The sequence below is a fragment of the Crocuta crocuta genome, unplaced genomic scaffold (genome assembly GCF_008692635.1).
Source record: "Crocuta crocuta isolate KB4526 unplaced genomic scaffold, BGI_CrCroc_1.0 scaffold25, whole genome shotgun sequence".
NCBI lineage: Eukaryota > Metazoa > Chordata > Mammalia > Carnivora > Hyaenidae > Crocuta > Crocuta crocuta.
This window is the reverse complement of record NW_027532015.1, coordinates 12336932-12355107: the sequence shown is the minus strand read 5'-3', so window position 1 is coordinate 12355107 and position 18176 is coordinate 12336932. Positions and strand designations below refer to the sequence as shown.

The 18176-nt window shown below is 38.8% G+C and overlaps 1 protein-coding gene across 1 annotated transcript in view; it reads right to left on the bottom strand.

The window, feature by feature from the left end:
• Window positions 1-2719: 2719 nt before the first annotated feature.
• TXLNB (taxilin beta) overlaps window positions 2720-18176 on the bottom strand; it is a 51505-nt gene continuing 36048 nt past the window's right edge. The window contains exons 8-10 of the mRNA XM_077776088.1: window positions 14651-14743; window positions 4742-4837; window positions 2720-3514 (exon numbers count right to left, since the gene is read on the bottom strand). Coding sequence (XP_077632214.1) covers window positions 2720-3514; window positions 4742-4837; window positions 14651-14743 — 984 coding nt within the window. The remainder of the gene's footprint in view (window positions 3515-4741; window positions 4838-14650; window positions 14744-18176) is intronic.

Sequence of the window (18176 nt, the reverse complement as noted above, 5' to 3'; positions counted from 1 at the left end):
TTGGGAAGGGAAGTAACTTTAATAGATACATAAATTATAGTTATTTAATTTAGAAAACACAAACAATGAGGTGTTTCTGGAAAGTAGACTTGGCATCTCTAGAAATAGTTACATGAACCTGATAAAGAACAGAAGTTCCTTATTCTTTCAGGTCTTATGACTTATTGTTATAATTTGTAAGGCCGAATTCTAACACAAAGGACTATAATAAAACATTCTTTGAATATTAAAATAATCCTTCTAAAGCTATATTAAGCTTTGTAAATTTTAGGCAAGGTGTTGTATTGAAACTCTGCCCAAGATATACACAGTAGTGAGTAATGTGTTGCTATGAAAGCTTTTTGGATGAAAAAAATGAACTTTGGGTATTAAAATGTTCGATTTACCGGATTTTGGCTCCTCTCCTGCCTGATTCTCTTGCTAAACATTCAGACTGAGACTTTACTATGATTATCTAATCATACTCCTTTCTTGGAAGTTTACTTTCTGTAAATAGGGAGACCTTCTTGGATTGTTATGGTGAGTATTTGGCTCTGAATTAAGTGAATGTTTAAATCTCTATGATTTTCAGTGATGTTGAGTTTGGCTGGATAGCCTGTGGTTATAATATTTCCAGCCTTCAAAAATACATGGAAAAAATAAATAAAAATACATTGGTTTCCAATAGTGATACACTTTTTTTTCCTGATTAGCATTTTATTATTACCCTCACTGTCTACTTCAGATTTTATGCAGTTTACAATTCTTGTAGCATATGGTTGCTGCCTACAAGAATTTTGTGTTCCTTGGCAGACAGCCACATGCGACACTGACTTTTTTTCCTTTTCTCCCTCCTCTCTCCCTTATTCTCTCCTCCCCACTTCATTCTCTCCGTTCTTTCCTATTTCTTTGTCCCAGTCTCCCTTTCCCAGATTTACTGGATTTACCGGGTTTTGGTAAATCCAGTTGAGTGATTTATGCTGTCAGTAGTATTAGACGTTCTGGTCTAATAATGATAATGTAATACTCATGTAGACAGCTCCACGTGTCGCTAACCTTTGCCTTCTTCTGAATCCACACCAATTTTTCAAGGCATTTGTACTTCTGGTTGCAAAGAATTCCTCAAAGCAGATAATATGTTATTTTGTACACCTGATCACTCATATTGAGACCCTATGTGGACTTCCGTTTTGGAAAAATAATAGCTTTTACTTAACTGTTATTTCCTGTAAAGGGTGGGGAGGGTGGAAAAAAGGTGCAGATAATTTGAGAATAGATTGAGGCAGTGACACCAAGAAATGGTGGGAAACCCTCTGGAAAGAGCAGAACACGACAGCGAGGGAACCGACGACTTGGAAGGGCCAGGTGAACATTTCATTTCAAGACTTCTGTAGAACAAGAGCCAGGGACCAAGAGCGTAGCCTCATATCCATCCCAGGGGGCTCAGTCCCTCCCTGCCCTTGTCGCTCTCCCACTTCCAACCCTTTCCTTGCAGGTAGCCACGAGTGGGCAGCCCCACCTCACGGGGTTGCAAGGCAGTGGGCTGAGTTGTGTTGGAGAAGCCACTGGAAGAGATGAGCCACTAGGGCTGTGATTGTTCCCCTTTTCAGTCTATTGCCTCCTGTGGCACCTTTGTGTCTATGTGTTCTGTAGACTTACAATCTAACCCAACTGCGGTTCTACCTTTGGATCAACTGATTGAATTTATTGACTTACCATTTGGTTACTTGTTTTAGCCCCACATTACAGGCCTAAATACTCTTGTTCTGAACCTACTTCTGATTCGTAGAGCATTAATCTACTCTCATCCCAAGCAAGTAAGAGATCATTTTTTTTTTTTTTTGGTTACTGTCTAAATATTTTGCATGAGAGAATTCCAAAAAGGGATGAAATGTATGTGTAATATATGTATGTTTGTATGTAATATATTTGTGTATACATACATACATATAATATACACATGTACATATAGGCGCATAAACTCATATATGTATATATTCATTCACGTATGTATATTTTCACACATGTATACATACATCCACACATACATCCACATATATACATACATTATGTATATGATGCTTAAATGGGACCTGGACATCTATTACTTACTATAGAACTCATCAAAATATATAGGAAAATAAATAACACAGCACATTTTATGTATTTATATATTATAGGAGAAGTCTTTAAACACCAAATCCTACTGTTGATTAAGAAATTGAAGGGGCGCCTGGGTGGCTTAGTCGGTTAAGCGTCCGACTTTCGCTTAGGTCATGATCTCGCGGTTCGTGGGTTCGAGCCCCGCGTCGGGCTCTGTGCTGACTGCCAGCTCGGAGCCTGGAGCCTGTTTCAGTCTGTGACTCCCTCTATCTCTAACCCTCCCCTGTTCACGCTGTCTCCCTCTCTCCTAGAAATAAATAAAACATTAAAAAAAAAAAGAAATTGAAATAAATACCATCTCAGTGGAAAATTCATATGAATTTGCTATTTGTATGTTTTGTTGCCATTTGGGAAAATTATACTGTCAACCAATGTTAAATAGAAAAGCTCCAAATCAGTTATAAATTGAGAACAAATAGCACAGGCTGAATGTGCTCTGCATAGCATTTAAAAATGTCTTGATTCTAATGAAGTCTCTTCCCTTAGACATCCCTAGCCCTCCATGCCTCTTTCCGAAGGCAATCTGCCATGATAAAGATGTGAAGTTGGGAAGAGCAGTTGGGAAGGCCCACGAGGCTTAGTCTACTCCTTCCAGGTTAGTGTCAGCCACCTGGGGCAACTGGGGCTCCACTGAGACCCCTGCTGGTGGCCTCTCTGCTGCTGCTTCTGGTGGGGGTGGCTGCCTACCGGGCCCACATCCAGACTCCCCAACTGGAATTTGCTCACCTGCTGTGGGTGGTGGAGCAGGACCATTTGCCTCCCTCACTGGTAGGGAAGTCTCTGCTGGGGACTGTGGGGCCTGACTGGAAGCTTCTGCCTCTGGCTTTGGGAGCTGCTGATCAGCCTGGGATCCTGTAAGGAGACCCTGGTCTTGGGCCTCTGCTGCCAACCCCGCGGGGGGATTACTGGGTGTAGGGGCTGGTTCTGACCCAATGCCTCCTTCGGCTTCAGCCTGAGGAGTCCAGGGAGATAGGGAAATCTCTGAGTGGCATAAAGGGCTCAGAGGGGATTGTTTGGGCTCCTTGAGGGCCGAGTCACCACCCCCTTGAGGACCGCCGAATTCTGGTTGGATTTCTTTGGACCGGTCGAGGGTCGACTCTGGATGATGGATGACCATGAAGGCTGTGGCCAGATTTTTCACAGCATTGTGAACACTGTTGACTTCCTCTGCATCAACCTCCCTGCTCACGGAGGTGGCTGACTCCAGCTCCTCGTCCGAGGTGTGCTGACTTTGGTCATCCTTTTCAGGCATTTTTGCTTCTCTAATTTTTTTGTAGAGTTCATTTCTCTCTTCTTGTAAAGCTCGACAGAGGTTCTCCAGCCTCCCAATTTTCATCACGAAGCACTCATATTCTTTAGCTCTCAATGCTTTCTGTGATTTGAAAACACACACACGTAAAACAACAAAGCAAAATTACCAGGATGCTCTCCAGAGACAAGTACAACCATTTGCCCCGGAAATTATCTGCCAGACTCTGGGGCCTGACCGCAGACTGGTGACTGAACAGACCCCTGGTCAGGGGATCACTTCTGTTTTTTTGCATTGTAGAATTTTAATGCACTCATAGAATTTTAATCCCTGTATCATTTTCTGTGGAAAAGAAAGATGGCAAAGCATCTCTCTGCTTCACTCCAAGGCCTCCAGCTTCTTAAAGTAGCAGCATTTTCTGCTTTCAAGACTTAACAAGTCTTCCAATGGCAAAATAAATGAGATGGACTGGGACCTGGCTGTCAGCAGAGCCTTATCTAGTCTATAGATAAACTACTATATGCTAATCCAGCAACTGATTTATGTCGGTGAATAATAAGCCCATCTCTTTGGAATTGGTTGCTATTTGGGATGAATTGTTAGAACAGTAATTATAACGACAGAAACTCCCCATATGCCGATTCATGATGCTGCCTGCTCAAACTGTTCAGTTCCCCAACATTCCTATAGAAATGTTGGTGTGTTTGTGCATGAAATCGTTCCTAATCATCTTACTCCTTGCCCCCAACTTTGTGCTACTCTGTACCCTTTAAGGCTTTTCCTTTTGATTGTTGACATGGGGAGACCTTCACCTGAAAGCTCTGCCTCTCAGGTCAGGGCTATATATCATTGCTTTTATAGTCTTAACACTTACGGAGCCTGACATAATATCAGTAATTAAATGCCTATTGGAGGAATTAAACAATACTCTCCATATCTGTCTATACAGTAGTACATACCCTGGGTGCTGGGGTTGGTGGCTTCTCTCAGTATGTTCAAATTAACTCATTAATTTATTCTGCACCTGCTATGTGCCAGGCACTGGGGAAATTCAAAGACAGTAAGATACTTGTCTTTCCTTTAAGGAATGCAGTCGTGCAGGCATGATGCTGATTTGGGGACAGCTTTGGACTCAGCACGTAGGCATGTGACTTAGGGTCCTAAAACTTTTTGTGAGTCTGGGTCCAATTCTCTTTTGCTTTAAATATTTTTATTATAATTTCATATATTACATCTCAAAAAAACCCTCTTTTCCCAAGAAAATAATTTGCAGTATTAGGTCATAATTATTTTTAGAATATGAATATTTGGACTAGATGGGAAAATAAGCTAGGGGCTAGGCTTCCTTACCTCTTCGATCATGTCCAACAGAGCTTTGTTGCAGTTCTCAAACCGGGCTTTCCATGTGGCTGTGTCCTTCTCTAATTTCTTCATTTTCTTGGTTGTCTACAGAAATTAGAGTAATTTAATGTTAATCCTGATAACTTAATATATCAAACAATCTATTAGTTGCGTATGTGATGCCAAGAAATATCCTTTTTTTGTTTTTTAAAAAAATTTTTTAATGTTTTATTTATTTATGAGAGAGAGAGAGAGAGGCAGCGTGAGCAGGGGAGGGTCAGAGAGAGAGGGAGACACAGAATCTGAAGCAGGCTCTGAGCTAGCTGTCAGCACAGAGCCTGATGTGGGGCTCGAACCCACGAACTGTGAGATCATGACCTAAGCCGAAGTCAGATGCTTAACCAACTAAGCCCCCCAGGGCCCCAAAAAGTCCCTTTGTTACTAGCTGCTGAAGCAAACAGAAGTTTGGTGTCAAGGAATGAAGATTGAGTGGGAAGAGTCATATTTATTTCTGAATCATCTAGGTTCGTGGTGAGCAAACTTATTTGCACCAATTCAAGAAAAGGGAAACTACTTAGAGTCACTCTGTTTTGTCATAGTTTCTTCTTCAAAGTAAAAATAGCTTTATTTTAGTCCCAAGAATAAGCTGGCAATTTAGATTCTTTTCTTTACTGAATAGAAACTACAAGTGAGAAAGCTGGTCTGGCTTTTTAACCATTAAAATGTTGGTACTGTCTGGGCACATCTGAGAAGTAGCTACACAGAACTACAGCTTTCTGTTTTCTCAGTCTTTACATTTTTTTTAAAAAAAAGTTTTAATTTAAATACTAGCTAGTTATCATACAGTGTAATATTAGTTTCAGGTGTACACTATAGTGATTCAACACTTCCATACATCAGTGCTCATCACAAGTGCACTCCTTAGTTCCCATTGTCTATTTAACCCATCCCCCCATCCACCTCCCCTCTGGTAACCATCACTTTGTTCTCTATATTTGAGTCCGTTTCTTGGTTTGACTCTTTCTCTCTCTTTTTTCCCCTTTGCTCATTTGTTTTCTTTCTTAAATTCGACATATGAGTGAAGTCATATGGTATTTATCTTTGATTGACTTATTTCACTTAGCATAATACTCTCTCGATCTATCCATGTCATCACAAATGGCAAGATTTCATTCTTTTTATGGCTGAGTAATATACTATTCACACACACACACACACGCACACACACACACACACACACACACTACATCTTCTTTATTCATTCATCAGTCAATGGACAGTCGGCTGTTTCCATAATTTGGCTGTTGTAGACAATGCTGCTATAAACATTGGGGTGCATGTATCCCTTTGAATTAGTACTTTTTACTTTTGTATTCTTAGGGTGAATACCTTGTATTGCAGTTGCTGGATCATAAGGCAGTACTACTTTTACCTTTTTGAGGAACCTCCGTACTGTTTTCCACAGGGGCTACACCAGTTTGCATTCCCACCAACAGTGCAAGAGGGTCCCCTTTCTCCACATCCTCGCCAACACATGTTTCCTGGGTTGTTGATTTTAGCCACTTTGATGGGTGTAAGGTGATATCTCATTGTAGCTTTGATTTGGATTTCCATGATAATGAATGATATTGAGCATGTTTTCATGTGTCTGTTGTCCATCTGTATGTCTTCTTTGGAAAAATGTCTGTTCATGTCTTCTGCTCATTTTTAATTGGATTATTCATTTTTGGGGGGTGTTGAGTTTGATAAGTTCTTTATATATTTTAGATACTAACCCTTTATCAGATATGTCATTTGCAAATATCTTCTCCTATTCCATACGTTGCCTTTTAGTTTTGTTGATTGCTTCCTTTGCAGAAGCTTTTTATTTTGATGTAGTTCCAATAGTTTGTTTTTGCTTTTGTTTCCCTTGCCTCAGGAGACATACTTAAAAAACTGCTACAGCCAATATCAGCAAGTTACTGCCTATGTTCTCTTTACAGTTTCAGGTCTCACATTTAGGTCTTTAACCCATTTTGAATTTATTTTTGTGTATGGTGTAAGAAAGTGGTCCAGTTTCATTCTCCTGCATGTTTTTGTTCAGTTTTCCTAACACCATTTGTTGAAGAGACATTCTTTTTCCCATTGGATATTCTTTCCTGCCTTATTGAATATTAATTGACCGTATAGTTATGGGTTTATTTCTGGGTTTTCTACTCTTCTCTATTGATCTATGGGTCTAATTTTGTGCTGGTACCATACTTTTTTTTGATTGCTATAGTTTTGTAATAGAAGTTAAAGTCCAGAATCATGTTACCTCCAGCTTTGTTTTTCTTTTTTAAGATTGCTTTGGTTATTCAGGGACTTTTGGTTCCACGTTTTAGGATTGTTTGTTCCAGCTCTGTGAAAAATACTGTTGGTATTTTGATAGGGATTGCATTAAATGTGTAGATTGCTTTGGCTATAGACATTTTAACAATATTTGTTCCTCCAACCCATAAGTATGGAATGTCTTTCTGTTTCTTTGTGTCATTTTCAATGTCTTTCATCAGTGTTTTATAGTTTTTGGAGTACAGACCTTTCACCTCATAGGTTAGGTTTATTCCTAGGTATCCTTGGTTCTGGTGCAATTGTAAACGGATCCATAATTTTTCTTTCTGTTGCTTCATTATTGGTATATAGAAATGCACCAGATTTCTGCATGTTGATTTTGTATCCTGTGACTTTACTGAATTTGTTTATCACCTCTAGCCATTTTTTGGTGGAATCTTTTGAGTTTTCTGTACATAGCATCATGTCATCTGCAATTAGTGAACATCTTACTTCTTCCTTGCCAGTTTGGATCCCTTTTGCTTCCTTCCTTCCTTCCTTCCCCTTTCTCTCTCTCTTTCTTTTTTCTGATTGCTGTGGCTAGGACTTCCAGTACTATTTTAATAAAAGTGGTGACAGTGGACATCCCCATCTTATTTCTGACTGTATAGGTAAAGTTCTCAGTTTTTCCCCATTGAGGATGATATTAGCTATGGGTTTTCCATATATGGCCTTTATTATGTTGAGGTATGCTCCCTTTAAACCGACTTTAAGTGTTGAGGGTTTTTATCATAAATGGATGTTGTACTTTGTCAAATGCTTTCTCTGCATCTATTGAAATGATCATATATGCTTCTTATCCATTCTTTTATTAATGTGATGTATCATGTTGATTGATGTACAAATATTGAACACCCCCTGCAACACAGAAATAAATCCCACTTGACTTAGTGAATGATTTTTTAAATGTATTGTTGGATTTGGTTTGCTAGTATTTTATTGAGAATTTTTGCATCCAAGTTCATCAGAGATATTGGTCTGTAGTTCTCTTTTTTAGTATTGTCTTCATCTGATTTTGCTATTAGGGTAATGCTGGCTTCATAGAATGAATTTGGAAGTTTTCCTTCCTTTTCTATTTTTTTTGGAATGGTTTGAAAAGAATAGGTATTAACTCTTCTTTAAAATTTTTTTAATGTTTATTTCATTTTGAGAGAGAGAGAGAGAGAGAGAGCAGGAGAGGGGCAGAAAGAAAGGGAGACACAGAATCTGAAGCAAGCTCCAGGCTCTGAGGTGTCAGCCCAGAGCCCGATGTGGGGCTTAAACTCACAAACTGCAAGATCATGACCTGAGCCAAAGTTGTATGCTTAACCGACTGGGCCACCCAGGTGCCCCAGTATTAACTCTTCCTTAAATGTTTGGTAGAATTTGCCTGTGAAGCCATCTATTTCTGGATTTTTGTTTCTTGGGAGTTTGTTGATTACTGATTCCATTTATTTGCTGGTTATCAGTCTGTTCAAGTTTTCTATTTCTTCCTGTTTCAGTTTTGCTAGTTTATATATTTCTAGGAATTTTCCATTTCTTCTAGGTTGTCCAATTTGTTGGCACACAGTTTTTCATAATATTCTCTTATAATTTCTGTGGTGTTGGTTGCTATTTCTCCTTTCTCATCTGTGATTTTATTTATTTGGGTCCTTTCTCTTTTCCTATTTTCCTTTATCTTTTCTTTTTGGTAAGTCTGATTTGAGGTTTATAAATTTTATTAATTTTTCAAGGAACCAGCCAGCTCTTGGTTTCATTGATCTGTTCTATTGTTTTGTTTGTTTTGTTTTTTAGTTTCCATATAGTGTATTCCTGCTTTAATCTTTACCACCACTACTACTACTACTACTACTATTATTATTATTATTATTAAGGAAAGGCAGCTGCCACGTGCAGCACCTCATTTGGATGTGTCTGGATTCTTGGAAGCTTGATTACCCTACATTTTCCTACAAATGGACCTAGAAAGCTTGTTTGGAGCTTCTAGTAGGGGAGTACAGCTACTCATACACCACTCAGTGAGAAGAATGGTCTTTATCTGGACACCCACCTAACTAGCCAGATTGGTTGAATCAACCCTGGTCATCAATGGAGTGACAGATGTTTCAGCCAGATCGCCTTTACATTCTCCAGTCTAATATTTATAATCTCCTTCCTTCTGCTGGTGTTAGGCTTTGTTTGTTGTTCTTTTTCTAATTTCTTTAGGTGTAAGGTTAAACCGTTATTTTTTTTTTTTTTTCAGATTTTTCTTGCTTCTTGATGAAGACCTGTATTGCAATATACTTCCCTCTTAGGACCACTTTTGCTGCATCCCAAAGGTTTTGGACTGTTGTATTTTCATTTCAATTTGTTTCCATGTATTTTTTAAATTTATTCTTTGATTTCCTGGTTGACTCATTTATTGTTTTGGTATCATGTTGTTTAACCTTCATGTATTTGTGCTCGTTTGAGTTTTTTTTCCTGTGACTGACTTCTAGTTTCATAGAATTGTGGTCAGAAAAAGTGCATGGTATGAGTTCAGTCTTTTTGTATTTGTTGAGACCCATTTTATGACCTAATATGTGATATCTATTCATTATGTTCCATATGTACCAGAAAAGAATATGTATTCTGCTGTTTTAGGATGGAATGTTCTGAATGTATCTGTTAAGACTGCCTGGTCCAGTGTGTCATTCAAAGCCACTGTTTCCTTGTTTTTTGCTTAGATGATCCATCTGTTGATATAAATGGTGTGTTGAAGTCCCTACTATTATTGTATTATTATCAGTTAGTTCTCTTACGTTCATTATTAATTGTTTTATATATCTGGGTGCCTCTATGTTGGGGGCATAAGTATTTACAGTTGTTATATCTTCTTATTGGATTGTCCCCCTTTATTATTATATAGTGTCCTTCTTTGTCTCTTGTTACAGTCTTTGTTTTAAAGTCTAGTTTGTCTGATATAAGTATTGCTACTCTGGCTTTCTTTTGACATCCATTTGTGTGATAAATGTTTCTCCATTCCCTCACTTTCAATCTGCAGGTGTCTTTAGGTCTAAAATGAGTCTCTTGTAGGAAGCATATATAGGATATTGTTTTTGTTTTGTTTGTTTGTTTCTTTTCTGTTTGTTTTTGTTTTTTGTTTTTTATCCATTATGACTCCCTAGGTCTTTTGATTGGACAATTTAGTCCATTTACATTCAGTGTAATTATTAATAGATATGTATTTATTGCCATTTTATTACTTATTTTGTGGTTGTTTTGGAGATTTTCTCTGATCATTTCTTGTCTTTCTCTTTTTCATGTTTTGCTTATTTTCTTTAGTGATATATTTGGATTTTTTCTTTGTTCTTTGCATGTATATTAGTGATTTTTGATATATGGTTATAATAACCTCTTCTGTAAATAGCAGTCTATATTAAGATGATGTTCATTCAAGGTTAAACTCATTCCTTTTTCCTCTCCTTTCCACATTTTAGGTATTTGTTACATTTTATATCATTTATTATGTGAGTTACTTGACTGATTTTTACAGAAATATTTACTTTTACTGCTTTTGTGTCTCCTGCCATTAAATTGTCACTTTTGGTCTCTCTTTTCCACTTGAAGAGTTCCCTTTAATATTTCTTGCAGGGCTGGTTTAGTGGTCATGAATTCCTTTAGTTTTTATTTTTCTGGGAAACTCTTTATCTCTCTTTCTATTCTGAATGATAGCCTTGCTGGATAGAATATTTGATGTGCAGATTTTTCCCATTCAGTACTTTGAATATATCATCCTCTCCCTTCTGGGTTGCCAGATTTCTGTTGAGAACTCTCCAGCTAGCCTATAGGGTTTCCCTTGGAAGTTAAGGACTTCATTTGTCTTGCTGCTTTTAAGATTTTTTCTTTATCACCATATTTTGCAAATGTAATTATAATATGTCTTGGTTTTGGCCTGCTTTGGTTGATTTTGATGGGAATTTTCTCTGTCTCTTGAATCTGGATGTCTTTTTCCTTCCCCAGATTAAGGAGGTTTTCAGTTATTACTTCTTCAAATAAATTTCCTGTCTCCCTTTTTTTTTCTCTCTTCTTCTTCCAGGACTCCTATAATATGAGTGTTATTACATTTGATGGAGCCACTGACTTCCCTATGTCTATTCTCATGTTGCATAATTCTTCTTACTGTCTTTTGTTCAGCTTCATCACTATCCATTACTTTGTCTTCTAGGTCACTAATTTCTTCCTTTTCTTCTTTCCAGCCTGCTCATTACTGTATTTAGCCTGTTTCCAATCTTGTTTATTGCATTTTTCATCTCTGATTGATTCTTTTTAAACTCTTTTATCTCTATGGTTAGGGTCTCACTGATATCTTCTATTCTTTTACTCAAGCCCAGTGAGTATTCTTATTAATGTTGCTTTAAATTCTCCATCAGACATGTAACTTGTAGCTGTTTCATTTAGATCTCTGGCTGTGGCCTTATCTTGTTCTTTCATTTTGGATAAATTCCTCTGTCTTTACATTTTGTCTAAGTCTCTATTTTCTTTTCTGTGTTAGAAAAGCCGGTTAGGTCTCCTGCTCCTGAAAGTAATGGCTTTATGAAGAAGAGGCCAGGTAGTGATGAGACTCTGGAGCCTCAAGAAGTGTCTCCGGATGTGCTGTGTGAGCTCTACTCTTGTGTTTTGGCTGCTCTATCCTTCAGGCCAGTCTTCTGCAGAGGCTCTCCTTACCTGCTTTAGGCAGTGTTTGGTCCCTGGTGTGAACGTGGTAAGTTTTAACTAGGTGTGTACTGGTCTGCTTGTGAAGTGAGACCTGACACCACCTCCACCAGGACTGAGGCTCTGCAGAACTCTCTGGTCAGAAGACGTAGTGTGGGCAGGGATTGGTGCTGGTCTTCTGGGGGGTGGGGGGGCTGCCATGCTGAAACTGAGTCACTAGTGTGACTGAGAAGAGCAGTTCCACTGGGGTGTTGGGGTGGGGGGGACAGAGCACAGGGCTTGGTGTAAGCAAGTTAGGCAGCCAGTGTCCATGCTGCACTGCTTCCTACAGGTGGCTCTGTGTATATGTTAAGGGGCAGGGGTGGGAAATGGTGTTGGCCAGCTCCTTTGTTCCCAGAGAGGTGTCTCCATGAATGCTGCTCTCAGAGACACACTCTGAGAAGAGGGAATAATCTCCCTACTGTGTTCCCCAGGCACTCTTCAGATAGTTGTTTCCACATTGTCTGCCGCAGGTTTTTTGTCTGCCTTCTCTACAGGAGCCTCCATGCTGTTTCCCATCCAAGCCTGCTGGCTTTTAAGCCTCCAGGCTTTAAGACCTGCTGGTTGCAAGAACTCCCAAAATTCAACCCCTCTCATTTTCCAAGCCAATGGCTTTGGGAAATGTTCTCCTCTCGCATTCCCCTGTGTGCTCCTCTCTCTCTCTCTCTCACTCTTCTCCAAGACCACAGCTTGTTCCCCTCCATAGCAGCTGTGATCTGTTTCTCCCCTAAACCATGCCGTTGCACTTCTTACCATCTTTGATTTGGCCTCTTCTCTCCCTTTAGTTGTGGGGTTCATTCTACCAGTCTTCAGGTCAATTTCTGGGGTATTTAGGATGATTTGATAGTTATCTAGTTTTGTTTGTGGGACAAGATGAGCCTAGGGTCCTCCTACTCCACTGCCATCTTCCTGCTCCCTCTTAGTCTTCACATTTGTAGAGTGTGGTGGGAGTCACAGAATGTGATTACACATGTTATTCATTTCATCTTTGAAACAGTCCCCTATTGAAGCTTCTGTTTTCACCTCCACTCTATCACTGAGGAAACTGATGCTCAGAAAGGTGGAAGAATATTCAGGTGAGTTAGCAGAAGAGTGGGACTGGAGTTACTTCATTGCATTTAATGCAACATGTGCAGGGTGTCTGCTGTTCATCAGTGGGGAGTTGGGTGTAGAGGAAACATAAGTGGATAAAATGCAGCTCATCTTTCTTGAAGCTGAAACCATTGGATCTCTGCTCTGCTTGGATGAAGCGAACGACAGCAATGTAATCAGGTTCAATTTCTCTGGATGAACCATATCTGGGCACTTGCTGCTCTGTGCCATGCTGCCTGAGGCTGGGTACACTTGGAAGCCAGAGGCTGGGCTCTGGCTCAGTCACTGGGCTTTATAGAGAAAGTAGGTGAGCCTTGATTGTTTTTTAATTTTGATCATTTGTTAACTAACTTTAATAGTTTCAGTTTAAAAGTCATCAACCCCTTTAAGGATTTGATGGGACCATACTCAAAGAAATACAAAATACACATCATTTTTTGCTTGTTTTTTGTTTGTTTGTTTTTGTTTTTTTGCTAATTGCAAGTCAACTTTTAAAGTCTACAAATAAACCCCAGATTTAAAACTCCTAATATTTATTCCAATCTTAAAACTATGTAATTTTGAAATAAATAAGAACACTTTTCTTACTCTAATATTTATTCCAATCTTAATACTCTATAATGAAACAAAGGTTTTTAAAAATGGACAGATCCATTCCAGAGTGAGAAAGTAACTACTAACAAGTATTGAGCTACTTATATTTGTTCACTGAATTGTGAAATTTATCATATAGTTTTAATAAAGTGGTTTTAAAAGGATGCTTTGTGCACTTAAAAAGTTTAATGCCTATGCTCATTAAGAAACACAATTCTGATGCTGATTTTGTTTTGGGAAAACACTGGATTAAATAAATTTTGAGCTTATGTCTAATAATAATATGTAACACCTTATACTTGTAAAAGAGTGTAAGAAAGTTTAAAACCCTTTTAAAATACATTAATATGAGGCACCTGAGTGGTTCAGTTGTTTAAGCATCTGACTTTGGCTCAGGTCATGATCTCCCGGTTAATGAGATCGAGCCCTGTGTTGGGCTCTGTGCTGACAGCTCAGAGCCTGGATCCTGCTTCAGATTCTGTATCCCCTCCTCTCTGCCCACCCCCCCTCACGTTCTGTCTCTCTCTGTCTCTCAAAAATGAATAAACATTAAAAAGATTTTAAAATACATTAATTTATTTAAACTTTGCAATCTTGTGAAGTAGGCAAGAGAGATAGTATCTTAATTTGTAGATAAGAAAAATAAAATTGGAGGGAAGTTAAGTGAATTGTCTAGTACTACTTGAGAAGTAAGAACACACCCAGAATTTGAATTTAGGTTTCCTTCATCTCATTCAAGGCTCTGTCAATTATATCATACTACATATATTGTTTTTGAATAAGGATTGCATGAAATGGTATTTTCTACTCTAAAATTATTCTCTTGCATATTTGTATGAAAATTTTTTTTAATCTTTAAAAATTAGATTTTTTAAAATGTCAGTATAAACAGCATTATGTTAAATTGCTAGCTTTTGTCTTTTTTTTTCATTAGTCCTCCATGGACTAGAAAAGGAAAATATTTTTCTCTCAGAGTGAAATATATCCTAGTATTTTTTGGGCTCTTCCTCAGATTAATTCACTGGATAATTACCAATAAAAATACAGCCCAAATCTTATTTGCATGTATAAATGTTTTGTTACTTCATGAAATGCACGAAAGTATCTTAATGTGAGAAAAATGAACTCAAAGGAGAATTGCCTATCAAAATAGAAAATGTCAGTATTTTGTGGGGGATAAGTACTACTCACTTTATCCATTTCCTGTTTGAAAGTGGCAAACACCTCATTGCTTTTTGTCAGTGTGCTCTGGAACTCTTCAAACCTTCCGGAATAGAGAGTAAGCTGTAAATAAGGGGAAGAATAGATCTATTTTAGAGCTGCTTTCAGCATGCTTCCAGAACAAAACAACGTGTCATTATTTATTTTTGAGAAGAAAGTGGATTTAAGGGAATTCTTAATACAATGTTAGTAATATGTTCCATTCTCTAATTTACTATGACATAAACCTAAGTCAGTGAGTATGATTGAAGTACATCTTTAAAGAAAAATGAAATAATAAAATGTGTCATCACCATTTCATTATATCATAACTTTTCCCAATGAACTTTTATTGAGCACTGAACATACACATTGACTCTATGAGCAAAGAGTTTAACATGTGGCTACTGTTTTTGAGAGACTTGCATGCCTGGTGGGAAGATAATCTCAAAGACAATTTGATTATGGGGCAGTGAATAAGACAAAGTGCCAAGTCTATTAAGGATGGTGCCCGTCAGAGCAAGAAGTGAGCATGGCAGGTGATCATGTGAGCCATGTTTTTGTGGAGAAGGTGAGCCTTGAGTTTGGTCTTGAAAGAAGTGAGAATGTAGAGAAATGAAAAGAAATGGTAGAAAAGGTGGACCAGACATGGGTGGCTGCAGCTTATATTCATTGTGCCACGCTGAGCAACCACCATTTACATTTTAGTCAATTTAATTTTGTATGTTTATGAATACAGTGTTATAGCCAATAGCGCTTAAATGTCCCTGTTCATCAAAATCAGTTTATTATAAAATTTTCTACAGATGGAAAGAATGAGTCTTGAGGAAGGAATGCCTTTTCCAGTATGCACACAATATAAAACATCGTATGGGTTAGCATTGGCAAGTGTCTGATTCACTACAGGAAAACTTTCTACCTCTACATCCTTATTCCAAGGAATGAGGTAATTTTTTAAATTTTAATGTTTTATTTATTTCTCAGAAAGAGAAAGAGACAGCGTGAGCGCGGTAGAGGTGGGAGTCCAAGAGAGAGGGAGATACAGAATCTGAATCAAGCAAGCCCCAGGCTTTGAGCTAGCTGTCAGCAAAGAGCCCGACACAGGGCTCGAACCCACAAACCATGAGATCATGACTTGAGCCGAAGTCGGACACTTAACCGACTGAACCACCCAGGCGCCCCAGGAATAAGGTAATTTGAAGTATGAATAAAGCAGGATAAGGAAGGAGAGTGTGTAAATACTTGATTGCTAGAGACAGCAATACAATAATGAATCTTGCTTTCAAAAATGATTTTAGAATAGCAAGCTACGAGTGGAGATTTAATATGGACGATACATGTTAGGAAAGCCTCCATTTTCAAATGAGTATTTGGTACTGTTGAATGCCTGGAGCAAACCCAACTCCTCAAATGGGCAGCAAATGACTAGCTGGTTTTCCCTGTGACACTGTCCTTTTAAAAAAGAAAAACTACTAACTGGAAGCCAGTAGATTAGAGAGTTCCCAGTCTTGGGGGTGAGAGGTAGAGAGTATGAGAATCAAACTACCTCTAGAACCCAGAAAATCTGCTGATCTCGAGTGGCTCATTCTTAATGTTGTAGAATAGCAGAGATTTTACTGCAGTAAACAAGCACAATGGAATGATAACATAAAACCTTTCCATAGGACAAATTTTCCAAAGAAAAGTCAAACAACATCTGAGCATCATTCTGAAATCACATGGTAGTTCCATGCATATGTGACCGAGCTTGGGACAACTCTTGTGGCCTAAAATAGTCTTCTCATCGTTCCTTGGCACACAGATGAAAGAAGACTGAGTAAAGGGGCATGGGAGTTCATGGCTGGAAAGGTGCAGTAGGCTTTTACACACACACACACACACACACACACACACACACACTGCATATGACAGTCCTTAGTATGTGCAACGCACTCTTGACATATTCTATTTCATTCTGTTTCTTTTCTTTTTTTTTTTTTTTGAAGTAGTGGCTGGGACCCACTGAATTGATTTCAGGGCCCTTGAGTAGGTCAAGCCCTTCATCTGAGGATAAACTTCTATCGGACTGGTTACCTCTACCAATGTGTATAACCTACTGGTCTAGGGTGGGAAGAGCTCCTTCCAGTTGATCCTCTCCACCTTCTATCACAACATATGTTCACTTGCATGCTTGGTTACATATCCTGTTAAGTTTTTTTTTTCTTACTTTCTCTCCTTTCTTTTCCCCACTTCCCAGGAATTCCTGCAGAGCTACAGGAGAGGGGCAGATACTACCATCTCACGAGCAGGTCCTCCCAAAGCCGCTCGCGCAGCCCGGTAGACAGGCGAAGCAGGAGTAGGCGCATGCGCACTCCATCTTACAGGCACAACCTTGACCGCACCAGCAGGAACACCTCGGCCCACCTCAGCCAGCTTCGCCCCTTCCTTTGGGCAATTGGTCTTTTGGGTGTATACATTGGGCAGGTCTTGTTTCCTTTCCTCATGTTTTCTTGTGGCATGGGGAAGGCCGACACACCCAGAGTGCCAGGAAGAAGTGTCTCATTTCATTACCACTTCTGGCCTTTTTCTAGTGACTGTTTTTTTTTTTCCTTCCCTCAACGTTTGTTCTTTCTTTTTAATTGGGGTAAATACATGTAATGTAAGATTTACCATCTTAACTATTTTGAATGTGCAGTTCAGCGTTGTTAACTGTGTTCACACTGTTGTGTAACCAATCTCCAGAACTCTTTCATCCTGTAAAACTGGAAGCCTATAGCCACCAAACAGTAAGTCCACATCTCCCCTTCTAGGTACTGTTTTTCATACCCAGCTTTTCTTCCTATTTGACCTCTTTGTTGCAGGTGGCAAAACCTGTGTGGATTATACTGTTCTCGGGTAAACAACTCTAAAACTCTTTACGTATAGTAACTAAAAATGTACACCTCTTGTTTCCTTTATGAATGTTTGTTTGGTATATGTTCTGCCTCCTTATCATGCCGACATGATGCATGTTTGGTTTCATGGGTCATATTCCTGCTGTTATTTTGGTATTTCAGAGAAGCCTGGAAGGGACATCCAGAGGTCATCCGCAGTAGTCCTGCCAGAGGCAGAAATAGAAACAAACTGTTCCCGGGTGAGTCACAACAACAGTTGCCGCAACATTTTCACTGTTATGTGGGTGAGCAACACATACATTCTTTCAATGGAGCGCTAAATTTTAATCACAAACATTCATAGCATATAGGAAAGAAAAGCATGTCCAGGAATTATCTTAGTAAATTTGTGATATTTGATTTGGGAACCAGTCCAATTATAATAGTAGTTGCAGAGTAATGTCCTCTCATCCTATATCCGCAAGGTGAGGACTTCCGGTTTATTTATTTATTTATTTAATTTATTTTTTAATTTTTTATTTTTTTAAATTTCTGAGAGAGAGAGACAGCATGAGCAGGGGAGGGTCAGAGAGAGAGGGGGACACAGAATCTGAAGCAGCTCCAGGCTCTGAGCTGGCTGTCAGCACGGAGCCTGACAGAGGGCT